At 37.2% G+C, this 14481-nt stretch overlaps 1 protein-coding gene across 3 annotated transcripts in view; it reads right to left on the reverse strand.

The window, feature by feature from the left end:
- CTNNA2 (catenin alpha 2) overlaps positions 1-11867 on the reverse strand; it is a gene marked incomplete at both ends in the record, with an annotated part of 398157 nt that extends 386290 nt beyond the window's left edge. For all 3 annotated transcript variants that reach the window (XM_079534792.1, XM_079534791.1, XM_079534790.1), the window contains one exon: positions 11766-11867. In XM_079534792.1, coding sequence (XP_079390918.1) covers positions 11766-11867 — 102 coding nt within the window. The remainder of the gene's footprint in view (positions 1-11765) is intronic.
- Positions 11868-14481: the final 2614 nt, after the last annotated feature.

A 14481-nucleotide genomic window follows, 5' to 3' on the forward strand; every position in this document is an offset into this window, starting at 1 on the left:
CGATGGCTCAAGAATGATGATAGAGTACAGGTTTTACTTTGACAGAGAAGGGGAGGTCAACACTTGACCCCCTACGCTTCACTGAAAAAAACAAACAAACAAACAAACAAAAAACCAATAAACCTATAAAACCAGAAAGGCAATTAAGCAGGGAACACAGGAAAGTCTCTAACAGAGAAAGAGACTGAAAGTCAAATGATCCCATGAAAAACCAATGAAAGATGATCTAGAAAACAACGTTCGCAATTACTTTTTACCTGCCAAGGTAAACCAGCAAAGGAAGAGAAAATTTTCTTTCTAGATCTGTCTGCCACACTGGGAAGAACAGCTAGATGCAGCCTAGAGCCTGGCATTTCTTGTTCTGTCCAAATGTGTACACTACCTTATCAGTCCTCAATTCTTGATCTCAGCAAATAGTGCCATCAAACATATGTTCTTAACGAGCTGGCATGTCTATAAGGTGCATTCATTCCTGGTTGGAAATAATTGATGTAACATTGACTTGAACAAGCCAGTTAAAGCCCTGTTGCATTCAGTGTCATGAACACAGGTGTCTATTTGACAGGGAGTTTATTCTTCATGCAATTTGCTCATAAAAAAGCTTATTTTACCTGGCATGGACCACTATAAAAATGAGCCAACTGATAGTAGCCAGTCTTATAGTAAGAATAAAGTTGCACTTTTTCAGTTACTCTAAAAAGTACTTCCATTATGTCAGGCAGAAACTTCTCAAATAAAGTCCATTTCCCCTTTTATAAAGGATGAAAATACTGCCACCAACTTTTAAAATCCACCACATTCCATAGCAAATGAGATCATACTGCATATATGTGAAAGCACAGCGTCACTTGGTTTCAAAAAAAAATACAAGTATGAATATAGCAGGTTCTCAAAAACATTCAAAGAGACCTTGTGTGGTAGAATGAAGGAAGCAGATTTAAAGAATATGACTTAAGTATAAGACAGGGAAGAAAGAGAGAGATGAATATACACTGTGCCTCATGCATGCATTTTCCTTAAGTTTTTGAATCCAATTCCTTTTTCAGAGAAGTGAAAACTATTTGCCAGTGGCACAAGAAAATAATAATCAATCTGTTCACTTGGTTGGAACTAGATGATCTTTGAGGTCCATTCCTACCCAAGCCATTCTAAGATTCCCTTCAAAAATGAAGAGGTGTACTCAAGAATGAAGAGGTGCAAGCTTCCCTTATTTTGGACCTCCATTAGAATAACCTTACAAGATAATATATGTTTAATTAAGATATTTCAAGGAGAGTAATAAAAGCTTAATCATTCTCAACTGTGGAGTGTAAATATATGCAATTTGCTGGGAAAAATTCAATAGGTTAATATGTATCCCCTGGAAACAAGTCAATATTCTGTAACTGTTCAGTATGCTTAGGTTCATTACGCTTCTGCATGAACACCTTCTAATAAAAGAATTTACTATTAGCATATACAGACATATTTCCATTACTATGGAGCAACATGAAACAAACAAGGAAAATTAATTCCAGTTGCAAGTCTTATTTCTTCAAAATCCTTCTTTGAAAAACTTACATTTTAACCATCCGTAGAAGGAGGTAAGATTTGAAACAAGGAAAAGAGGAAAAACAAGCCTGTATCATAGTGGGAGGTGTAATGCCACCTTTAAATGTGGCAAAATTGTCTATATGCACTTGTCTAACAATACGATGTTCGCAAACACAGGTTTAGTTTAGCTTGCAGTTTCACAACCTGAAAGGTCAGCACACTGTTATACATCTTATGTTATACTCTTTTTTACTGCAGATCACAGCCGGAATACTGGGTGCAGTTTTGGGGACCGCAGTACAACACAGAACTCGACCTACTGAAAGAGTCCAATGGAGGGTCACCAAAATAATCAAAGGACTGGAGTAGCTGTTATGTGTGGAGAGTCTGAGAGAGCTGGGGCTACCACTCTTCAATAGTTGCACTACTTGGAGAAGATACTTCCTCAAACTACGAGCATTTGCTGCTCAGGCACACAATATTAGAGAACACTGCCTATTTATGAAGTTGTAGGAAGGGATACTACAGTCGGTTTACAAACAATTGTGCAATTCTGACCACATGATTAAAACAAAAACAAAATTCATATCTAAATTTCTCTAACTGCAAAGCAATATCCTCTTCAAAATATCCCAAAGGCTCAGCTCTGGTTAGCTTCATACTATTGCATTTTACAACCCAAATCAAACATACCTAAATATACTTACATGTATTTGGATCTGTACAAAGGTGTATACCCATTAGAATCAATATTCCTAAACAATTAATACAGGAAACAAAATAAATACCTTATCAATGTATCTATACCCTGGATTCTTTTAACTCAATGTAAAGTCAGTCTTTAGATTTTGAAGTGAATTTGAAAAAATTACCACTGCTTTTCAGAACATGGATCTCATATAATTAGGTTAATTAACACTTCAAAGCAAAGTCTTGTAATTAGCATATTCTTTTAACAATCAAGCTTATTTTGTAGTCTGATACAGATTGATGATGATATCCAGCAAATTAAGTTATTGAAAAATAAGAAAGTTAAAGAAGTTCTTAAAATTACTTTCAAGAATGAAGCTAAAAAGGATTACAAACTTGGATACCCAAATCTGTTCCAAAGACTATTGAACTCATCAGAAGTGTACATAGGGAACTCATACTGCTTGAGATCACAGCGCCTCTTAGATTTCTAAAGCAGTACACCAGAATTCTTGCTGAATATCACTTTCATGTTGGAACATTTTCATTTCAGAGCATGAATCATATATTTGAAATTTTAAATTAGTTCTAAAATAACTCTCTGGACACTACCAGAAATAGCCTGTAAATCTGTAGTGCGCCTTAACACAATTTCTCTTTATTGATAAACCTACATAGAAATGAAATACATCCCAAGTCATTAGAGTACCACTAAAAGACAAAACTTGAATCACTCACCTAATCTTCCTTGATCCGTATCCAATTTGTCAACATCGTTTCTGAGAACAGGGAATCCTTCCAATAATAATCTAATTAATGCTTTGTTGTAACAATAATACCGTCTCCCTCAATTTATTCAATACCCACCAGTTGGATCCATTTAAAGATCACTTTATCTTTTGCTACTTTTACTGCTCCTTTTGTATGTGTGATTGATGATATTTATTTCTAATACATTTAATTCGCAAGTTGTTTTTTCTTCCAAGATAACCCACCTACAACATAAAATACTTTCATATGCACAAGTTTACAATGCCAACAAGATTTCGCTTATCAGAATAAAAGAAAAATCTACAAAATCAGAATAAAAGAAAAATCTACAAATCTATTGCTTGTTTCACAACAAGGCCACCTACCCACTGATCAATGCAAAATGTTATAATTATGTGATCACCTTTTAAAACATCACCCGGTTTGCATCTTCTGCTTTAATTAGCATGTTGACGCTAAAGAGACTAATTTGCTAACGTATTTCTATCTATTCATTTTTAGAACAGAAAGCTTTTGGAAGTGACACATTATTTTGGAAATACATATAATTATGCTTTTCAAAAACGCTGAGAATTTACAACTACACAACCAAAGTCAATTTTACCTCAAAACTTTTAGATCTTTCCCTGTTAGATCTTCTATAGCAATGACCCTGTGTAAACTAACAGGATTACTAAAAACGAGCTGAGCTGGGTTTTTGAGGACAGAAAAAAAAAGATCAACATTACTTAGCTGCATCTTGCTCTATGTCTTCAAGGACACAAGTAGAGGAAATACCTTACAAAAACTATTCAGATTATTCTGAACACCATGCTTAGTGTTTGGAAATCCCTGGAAGGAATGTCACTTCCTGAAAACTATTCCATGAAACATTTGCAAGAAAGTGGGACGTAGGAAAACCAAACTGGAGAAAAGATAGACCAGCTTCAATATCCCATGCCGCAGTTTCAGCAACCAAGAAGAAAGTTATTTCAGCAACCTTCCCAGCTTTCAGCTCTGCAATTGTTTGCACTAATTCTCGTCTCTTGAAAACTCCACACATACGGGAAAGATTCATCCAAGTCCCCCTCTCCCCTGCTTGCCCCACTATGATTGATTCATTGCTGCAACAGAGCAGCAACCAGAAATATTGACAAAACTTCCTAGTTTTCATTCTAGCTTAATACTCAGGTGGTTCTTTGTTGTTGTTGTTGTTGTTGTTTTCTTTTTTAATATAAGTTGTTAATATAAGTTGTTTTTATTTTTAATCAAGACAGTAGCCTCATTGCTGTTTATTCAGTCACGGTGGGGAAAACTTCAACACAACCCTCAGGCTCTTCTTACAACTGATATTGCTGCTACCTAAACAATGAGGTCTAGATGCAGCATTAAAATGCATACAGTCTACACAAATCACTTCTTTTTTTTTTTTTAAACCATACTGCATATCTTCTTGTCATTGAATGCATATTTATTCTGTATGCTTCTTTTTCTTGTCTGGTTACAGTCACAACTCTGGACCCAAAGAATCTGACTTCAGAAAGATAGATGGGTCTTACTCTGTGAGATCAACTTTGTGGAGAGGAAAGAACACTCACATTTATACAGTAGAGAAAGCCATAACATGACCTACACAACTGCATCAAGTCAGATGATACATATATATTCACTGTAGTAGCCAAGACACCCAGCAAATTCCTTCCCAGAACTCACTGCACATTAATATATTAATATTAATATCAATAACACTACCTCTCAGATTGAAGAGAGAAAGTAGTAATCTCTTTTTTTTAAGTTATACCATGATGACAATGGTTTTGGCCATACCAAATAAAGTTAAGAACATTTTGGACTTGCCTGGTAACCTTAAGTGATAAGAATTTGCTAATGCTGACTGAGATCAAAGCCCTTCTCAATGGAGGAAATGCAGAATGCAAAAATACAAAGCTATGCAGTAAAGTAGTTCTGTTTAGCCATAAGTTTTTTCAGTCACTATTTTCTGCAAGTCTACAGTAGTCCCATCAAAACTTACATCTCCAGCTATGACACAGCATGAACAACTTTTTCTCACCATCTCTCCACACTGGTTTGCTTCTGTGACTGAAGTTGCCAGTGTGTTGGCTTGCTCTAAGTTGGAGCAGTGGATGAGACTTGAACCCTGAACCCTCTGAGCCTTTGTTCTTCCCACAGAAAATGCTATTGTGCATATGCATGAGCCCAAATACGCAGATACCTACATTAATATATTTTAATAGCGAATAATGTCATTGTAAGAGATCACAAAACTTATAGAGATTGACCAAAGGAGAGCTACAAAGATGGTGAAAGGTCTGGAGGGTAAGAGATGTGAGGATGGCAGCCTCCTCATAGGGCACAGCCCTGAACTGCTGGAGCTCAAGAAGCACTGGGACACTGCTCTCAAACATATTTTGGGGTGGTCCTGTGCTGAGACAGGAGTTGGACTTGATGGTCCTCGTGAGTGCCTTCCAACATGGTATATTCTCTGATTCTATGAAGGCAAACAGACTGACAAAGTCCAGACCTTGCAGGATGCTACATACTACAAATAATTCACCATTTTCCAGTCAGGGATAACATTAATAGAAAAGATAAAATCCACTGAGATGCTCTTTCAGTCAGCACAAAAACTCTAAGAAGTACAAAGAATATCCCAACTAAGGTTCAAAGGGAGGCACAGATGTCAGTAAATCTGATGATGAAAAACAAAGTTGACTGCAGCAGACCATTCTTGCAGAATGCAATAGAATAAAAAGCAGCCTTGAAATTAATTAATAACTTTTCGTTCAGGTGGTATTTTAAATGTTGACTATAACAATGTCAGAGAAAGTAAGGTGAATTCTGCAACTTCTAAACAAAGAAATCTTTTTTAACTGTGATTTGAAGTTCAGTTTCAGTTAGAAAAATTCCAAACAATTGTTGAGAGGATGCAGCTTCGCTGCTATTGGGCATCACATAACGAGCCCACGTTGGAACAGCTCAACCTCCTGCTCTCCCCAAAACATCGTGAATCAAGAGAAATAGAGATTTCATGGAAAATAACTTTGCAATTTGGAAAATAAGTGTTGTTCAAATAAAACATAATAAATTGGACCTTATAATGTCACTGAATTGAGCTCAAATGATTAAAAAAAAAAAAAAAGCCTTCATAAGTCATTTTCTTTTAAGTCTGTCCTGGAGATAGTTTCAGCTGAATCCAGCTATCAAATAGAGAAATTGCACAAAAATGCTCCACAATTACTAACACAAGTGGAATAAGTGCTTAAGCCATGCAATCTCCATCATCTCTAAATGTACTTCTGGAACCTGTTTTAAACATGGGTACACACTCACTAAGCCTCCAAAAGGTATTCTGTGCTGAATGGGAGTGCGAGCAGAGGCAGCTCCTTGATGATAGCAATCGATGATATATTTCCTGTGGAGATTAATTAATGCACCAGGTTCATGGTTGAAATGTAATGAAGACCAGGCTCACCAAATACAAATAGAATCTGAATAATTTGAAGGGTTAGAAACATAAATACGTTTCTCATAGCAATCAGTTCACTTTCAAAATAGATTGCATAAGGGATTAAATTAGGCTCAAATTCTTTGATGATTTTCTACAAAGTTCCACTAATTGAAACTATTTGGAATTTTGTCTTATGACACATTTATTTTTCATGTAGGTTACTTCATTGTATTGATTGATACTATGTGCAAGGAAAAAAAAACAATGACATCTGTCTGCCGTAAAACATGTTATTGTTTCAAAGTTATTATAACAGGCCTCAGATTTCTGCAGAAAAAAAATAAGTAAAACACACACAAAAAAGTGATCAGGAATGGAAATATGGAATTCTCTCCTCACAGTGAAACTAGAAGGCCAAAAATATGTCAGACTAAAGGAAAATGTAATCAGACATGAAAAATCTACAAGAGGAAGACTCAACAATTCCTATTTGCATTTAATTATTATGCAAAACCCCTAGATACAAAAAACTAACCCATGAGACACTATGGACAATCTCCACAAGCAATCTTTTCAAGCTACACATAAAATATCAGATAAACGTACTTAAGCCCTTCACAAAAATATATTTCTTCTTTCCTACAAAAGCCACCCACAGTCTGACAACTCAAACTGTAATTCATTTTGTTTACTAGATTGAAACTGAGACTAAGAGGCAACTAGCCGTTAAGGATATATATTGCATATTTAATTTTACATAAAAATATTGCAAAGAATTAAAGTTACAAGCAGTTATAAACTCAGAAAAAAAAATTACCTATGGAGGGACTTGGATAGACTGGATCGATGGGCCAAGGTTAACTGTATGAGTTTCAATAGGGCCAAGTGTCAGATCCAGCATTTTGGTTGCAACAACCCCAGACAACCCTACAGGCTTGGGGAGGAGTGGCTAGAAAGCTGCCTGATGAAAATGGACCTTGGTGTTCTGATGGACAGTCAGCTGAATATGAGCCAGCAGTGTGCCCAGGTGGCCAAGAAAGCCAATGGCATCCTGGCTTGGACCAGGAATGGAGTGGTGAGCAAGACGAGGGAAGTCATCCTGCCCCTGTACTCAGCATTGGTGAGGCCTAACCTCGAGTACTGTGTTCAGTTTTGGGCACTTCAGTACAGAGAGGACAGTGAGGTGATGGAGCAGGTCCAAAGAAGGACAACAAGGCATGTGAAGGGCTTGGAAAATCAGCCCTATCAGGAGAGACTGAAGGAACTGGGGCTGTTCAGTCTGGGGAAAAGGAAGCCAAGGGGAGACCTTATTGCTCTCTTCAAATACCTGAAAGGTGATTGCAGTGAGAGCAGGGTTGGTCTCTTCTCACTGGTGACAGGATGAGGGGAAATGGCCTCAAGTTGCACCAGGGTAAGTTTAGGTTGGGTATTAGGAAACACTTTATAGAAAGGGTTGTGAAGCACTGGAATAGGCTCCTCAAGGAGGTGGTTGTGTCACCATTCCTGGATGTATTTAAACACCATTTGGATGTGGTGCTCAGGGACATGATTTAGCAGAGGGATGTTAGAGTTAGGGTAGTATGGTTGGACTTGATGATCTTTAACGTCTTTTCCAACCTGAGCAATTCTATGATTCTATTTGTAACTATTTGTGAAACCGAAGCCAGAGAACAGAAGCACATCTCAGTTATTAACTTCAACAAAGTTGAGAATGGAAATTCTAATTATTCTTCTGAATCATTTTTTTTAAATAAATAAATCTCACTAACACTGATGTGAAAAAAGACGTGGCAGGGTACATCTGTTAGACAATGACTGGGTAAATGGGTGCTCCAGCAAGTTCCACTACTGTTAGACCTGTGACAGCCAGAGAAAGTTTTAATTAGTTTGCTAGTTCAGGGCTGCCTGGAATAAATGTAATTCTGTCATTTCTAATGTGGTCTCATGATCAGTTAATGGATTTTTTTTTTTTGCCTCCAGCTCAGACAACCTTCCTTTCTTATAATTTCTCCTAAATCAATTAATAGGTTATCTGTATTTTCTCATCCGGAACACTAATGGACTTGTCTAGAATTTAAGTTTTAATGCACCATTCTCCTCACTTGCTGCCGTGTTCCTTCTCAAATCCAAATCATATTTCTGCATTATTTCCTAGAATTTCAGAATTCACTGAATCTTCCACCATCAGCAAACCTGTCATACGTTTATGGGCCTATATATACATAATAAGCTTAGAGCCTTAATCCTTCGCCATATACACCTTAAAGAGAACAAAAAGGATTGATGAGCATTTTTGGAGCCTAAAGACAGACCAATGCCTCACAGTCTCCATTTTTTCAAGCACTCTCAGAAATCATACAGAGTTTGTTACCAAAAGATTCTTCTAAAATACTGAAGTCTGATGCCAAAAATGAAACATGGATTTATCCTGATGGTGCTATAAACAAAATTAAAAAAAAAATCAAAACAAATACATGTGCTGTGGGGGCAGGGCTGCCAACCAATAGAACAGAATCTATCTATGACAGAATCATAGAATGGTCTGGGTTGAAATAGACCACCATGATCATCAAGTTTCAACCCTCTGCTACGTGTAGGGTCACCAACCAGCAGACCAGGCTGCCAAGAGCCACATCTAGCCCAGCCTTGAATGCCTCCAGGGATGGGGCATCCACAACCTCCTTAGGCAACTTGTTCCAGTGCTTCACCACCCTCTGAGTAAAGAACTTCCTCCTAATATCTAAACTAAACCTCCTCTGTCTCAGTTTAAAACCCCTTGTCTATCACTATCCACCTTCATTGCACTTATGAGTTCCAAAGGAACAGATTAAATGTTTTATTTATTTGCTAAAATAAGCTAAGTTCTCTTTGGGCATAACTTTCAAATTTTTTAAGGAGAGTGAAGTCATTGCACCTAGTGTGTTCGTGCAGTTCTTGTGGAGCTAGTCACAGCATAAGCAGACTGCCATTCAAGACCAAACAAAGATAAACGAGATACTATTCTTACTTGACCAGACTGTTTATACAGTTTTAAGAAGGAACAAAAAAAAAAAAAAAATTCTTTCAAGCTGGGATGGTTGTCAATTTGTCTGAGAAACACAAAGAGAAACTGAATAACATAATCTAAAAATGCAACAGATAAATACATTCTGAAGATAACACATTTCTTCTCACTTGAAGCTTTCAAGATTGTGTTTATATGGCTCACAAAACATGCTTTTGTCAAACATACTTTAATGGATTCAAACAAGGAAAATAGGTAAGACCAGTTATTTCTCTAGAACAAGAAATAAAACACATGTTCAAGATACATGAACATATGAAAAAGAACCATCTAGAAAACTGAAATAAAGAAGTTAGAATGGAAATATACAGAAACTTTGAATAAAGCAATAGGCAGACATTACTCTTGTACATCTGGATTGCATATTATTTCCTCTAGCCTTACTGACACACTACTGAAATAGAAAATATAGAAGTAAAAAGTAACTGGAAGGACCTTGGAAATCGTAGTTGAAGAAATCCACATCATCAACTGCTAATTTCTGTATGTACATTTGTTGAGGAACACTATCAAATTAAAATCTAGCTAAACCCAACAACTGAAGAAAATTCATAAACTGCAAAATTACAGTGCAGCTTTTGCTGTTGCATTCTCTCTTCTGTAATTTACTTTTTTCAGCAACAGACTGTGGTGGCATAGCAGCCTCACTTGCTCTGCCAGCAGGCAAACCAGACTCACAGAGAGCTCACAACCTAGTTTTTAGTTCATGTTACAATGACTTCTTGATTTTAGCTCATCCTTCATATCAACAGCAAAAATGCAAACGTTTATAATGAAAGTTAATGATCACTTCATCAACAGATAGATATACGCATACATTCATTTCCTCCTTTTGAGTCTGGAAAGTTATATGTAGTATTAGATACACATCCAGAATAATTTGTAGAGAGACTAATTTTTTTCAGAATAGGATTAACTTCTTTAGAAAGCAAGTATCTTTAAGGAGTATACATTGATATCATTTTTAGAGACTTAAAGTAGTAGGGATTTATATTTGATAGCTGTTTTATTTTAAAAACAAAGCCATCATGAAGTCTAGTCTCATGCTCAAAACAAGATCTAAAATTTCTATGCAGCAGACCAATCCCCAGGATCCACAATGCCTATGAGAAAACTGTTAGTAACAGGTGGTTGGACAGATGGCATTGGTGGAATTCTTCATCATAGCTATCATTATTAGAAAAATGATTTGTGCTCAAATAATGGGGCAACTCATCTTACTAGGATAGTTACATAACCAGCTACCTATTATGAACTGCAGTACAGAAAAATAAGTGCACCAGACAACAATCTCAGCAGATTGCCCTAATGATGGCAGAAGTTTGATATCTACTGCCATATTTCTCCAGTCCACATTACCCCACCTCTGTCCATGCATATTTATGTCTGTACATTTATGTCTGTACAAATACAGGAATCTTGATACGCATATATATATCTTGATAGATATATAAGGATGTTCTCTGAATACAAAAAACGTCATCTCTTGTTAAAAACTGTATATCAGTAATGTATGTGAATATGTTTGATAGGATGAGAGGGAACGGCCTCATTTTGAGACAGGAAAGGGTCAGGTTGGATATCAGGAAAAACTTTTCCACATGAGTGGTCCAGGTGTTGAAATAACCTGCCCAGGGAGATGATGAAGTCACTGCCCCTGGAGGTGCTCAAGAACCACGGAGATGTGGCACTGAGGTACATGGTTTACAGCCAAAATTGATGGTAGGTGGATGGTTGGACTAGGGTAGGTGGACGGTTGTACTAGGTATCTTGGAGATCTTTTCCAACCTTAATGATTATTCATCATGTTACAGAATCACAGAATGGCCAGGGTTGGAAGGGACCTCAAAGTCATATCATTTTAGTTAAATGTTTGTTTAATTAGGTTTAACTAGTTTGTTTAATTAGGTTGTTTGGTTTTGTCTTCAAGGTGAATTTGTGTACAACTGCAACTCAATAAACCAAGGGCATGTGCTCCAGTCAGATACCTAGCTTTAAATTGGCCAATTCATAAATTTCTTATCAGCTGATGAAAGTCAAGCATAACTAAACAGTTGTTGTATTAACACTCATCTCTTCACACTATAAATTATTTAGAACTAGAACTTCTGAACACATTTAAACAGAGTTTTCCTCTAGAGATCACAAACAAAAAACTACTTAAGAATTTATTATCTACAATTATTAAGATAATTATATATAATGAGTAAGTACAGCATCATGGTAGTAGATGAAACAAAAGAAACACAAGATGCTCACCTGGGTAACAAGTGGCTCCAGTAGCCTCTCTACTGTGAGAGTCCTGATTTCCAAACTTTTGGGGTCCCATTTCAAAATGATAGGTGATGTTGCAGAAGTCATACTCCCTAGAACAGACAAAACAGCACGAAATGCATGAATATTCATAGTGTAATGTCAAAATACTGAATATGATTTTAGGGAGTAGCACACTTGCTGTTCCTATGCACGTATATTTCTTTGTAATCTTGCTTATCTTGTTCCTCTACTCCTGAAACCAACCTCCCAGGTGCACCATTGCCACATCCACTGAGTGATTAAACATTTCAATTGAGAAAATCCTTCTCTCCTACACCCTTAAGGACAGACATGTTACCAAGCATGAATTTGGTAGCAGGGATCTTCAAGGTGTATGTGAAAAGAGACCGCAGGCTCTAGCGCTGAACAAGGCTACTTCCAACCAACTTCACAGCAAAATCAGTTTGAGAAACAAATCTGTGAATCCCAAACTTAGAAAAGGAGGGGAAGTTCCTCTAAAAGCCCGGAATTTTTGCAATAGACCACAGTGAAGCAGAAGCAGTCCATGAAGGACAACACCAGAGCAGGTGGGATTTTCTGCAGGGACTGCAGCCTGGGCAGAGCCCTCACTGGAGCTCTCCCTTAACAGAAACCATGGCCCATGGATAGGAGCAGGCGCACTCTCCCCAAGCACTGTGGCTCATCACCAGGTAAGGTCAAGTCACCACACGAGGAATACATTCTGTCTTTCAAACAAAAGTACCCTGCAGTAGCTAGGATTTCTCAATTTTAAACCAAGAACAGTAGTATTCATTCAAAAAACAAACAAAAAGAATGATTTTCTAGACCATGTTGTTTACCATTTCAGGTTTTCAGGAAATTTAAGACAGTTATCATTTTTAAAAATTCAGACTGAAAAATCCATCTATCAGCTTGCAAGATGCATGTGAACCAGCCTTACAGAACTGGAAATCTGCATGAGAAGCATTAGAATTATGAGGTGACAAGTCACGTCACTTGTTAGCTAGTTTATCCACTAAAAAAACAATGAAAAATATGATCAAATAAATGCTAGCTATAGTTTAATTATTTCCTTCATTATAATCAGGAATAATTATATTGTATGTATTATATTGTATTGTATTGACCGTGCTGTAAACACGGTCAGTGTGAGAGCAATTCTCATTTTTACATCAGATAACATTTAATTATCTTTCAGAACCTACGTCTCTCTAGAAAGATGGTTACTACTCCAGCTGGACTCCGTATTCACAACATAAGTCTTAGACAGACTCTGATTCCAGTCAATAATTTATGAGTTCTGATACTTATAAACCTGTGAAATAGTTTCTTTTTAACAAGCACACCTTTCCTCATTAACTATTAACACAGATACAGAAACATTCACTTCTCACAAAGCAAAAACTAATTAAAAGCTGTAACATCGACCAAAGTCTACAAAAGAAATGAGTTTCAGCGGATGGCAATCATAGAGGTAACACAACATGTAAAGTAGACAACTTATTGTTTCAATAAGAATAGTGCCTCAGTTTCAACCTTCATTAAGAAATAAGAAAAATATTCTTCAAATTTCAATATGAAAGGATGAGCAATTCAACTACAAAAGATAAACATACATGATAAAGCCTCATTAAGAGCTTATAAAAGTTTCTCATTTGCAGCAAAATTTACTCCAACAACACAAAAAAGTAAAATAAAACAATTAGTGCATTCTTCCTCAACATTCTCCAGCTGCTGGCATAATAAAAGTTTCAAATAACAAAAGAATGTAAAGAAGTTACCTGCAGAACTACAAGTATGCGAAGAGTTGATATTTCCTTGATATTGACTAATTCTTCCTTGCCATTTCTACAACAACCTTCCTGTATTGATTGAACAGCAATAAGGATTGCTCAGCTGGAGAAAAGAAAGGATGCTGACCATGCTTTATTCCTGCTGGTCCAGAGGAGGGCCATGAAGATCATCAAGGGACTGGAGCACCTCCACTATGAAAACAGGCTGAGGGAGCTAGACTTGTTCAGCCTGGAGAAAAGAAGGCTGCGGGGTGACCTCATTGCAGCCTGCAGTACCTAAAGAGAGCCTACAAACAGGAGGGGAATCAACTCTGCGAAAGGGTAGATAACTGCAGATGAGGGGAAATGGTTTTAAGTTGAGGAAGGGAAGATTTAGGCTAGACATCAGGGGGAAACTCTTTACCGAGAGAATGGTGAGGTATTGGAACATGCTGCCCAGAGAGGTTGTGGATGCCCCATCCCTGGAAGTGTTCAAGGCCAGATTGGATGGGGCCCTGGGCAGCCTGATCTAGCGTTGAATAGGGAGGTTGGTGGCCCTACATGTGGCAGGGGGGTGGGAGATTCATGATCCTTGAAGTCCCTTCCAACCCTGGCCATTCTGTGATTCTGTGCTCTGACCAAATATCCCCTAAACTGTTCCCTTCCAGTGCTTCACTGAAAACATCCTGCTCATAGTTTGAACCTGGCTCGGGGTTGTGCAGTACACATAAAGAAGACATCCTGTGTGATCAGAGAATAACGGCATCAAATAACATTTTTTATACTAACATAAAGGTCTGTTATCATAGACAAAAAAAAGGAATAAGGCAAAGAGATCCCCTTTCCTATTACTGTCTAGATTGAAATGATACCTGTTATTTCCTTTGGTACCTTATTTTATTTTTTACTCCTCTCTGGAGTTTCCA

This window comes from Tetrao urogallus (assembly GCF_951394365.1).
Source record: "Tetrao urogallus genome assembly, chromosome: 4".
Lineage (NCBI taxonomy): Eukaryota > Metazoa > Chordata > Aves > Galliformes > Phasianidae > Tetrao > Tetrao urogallus.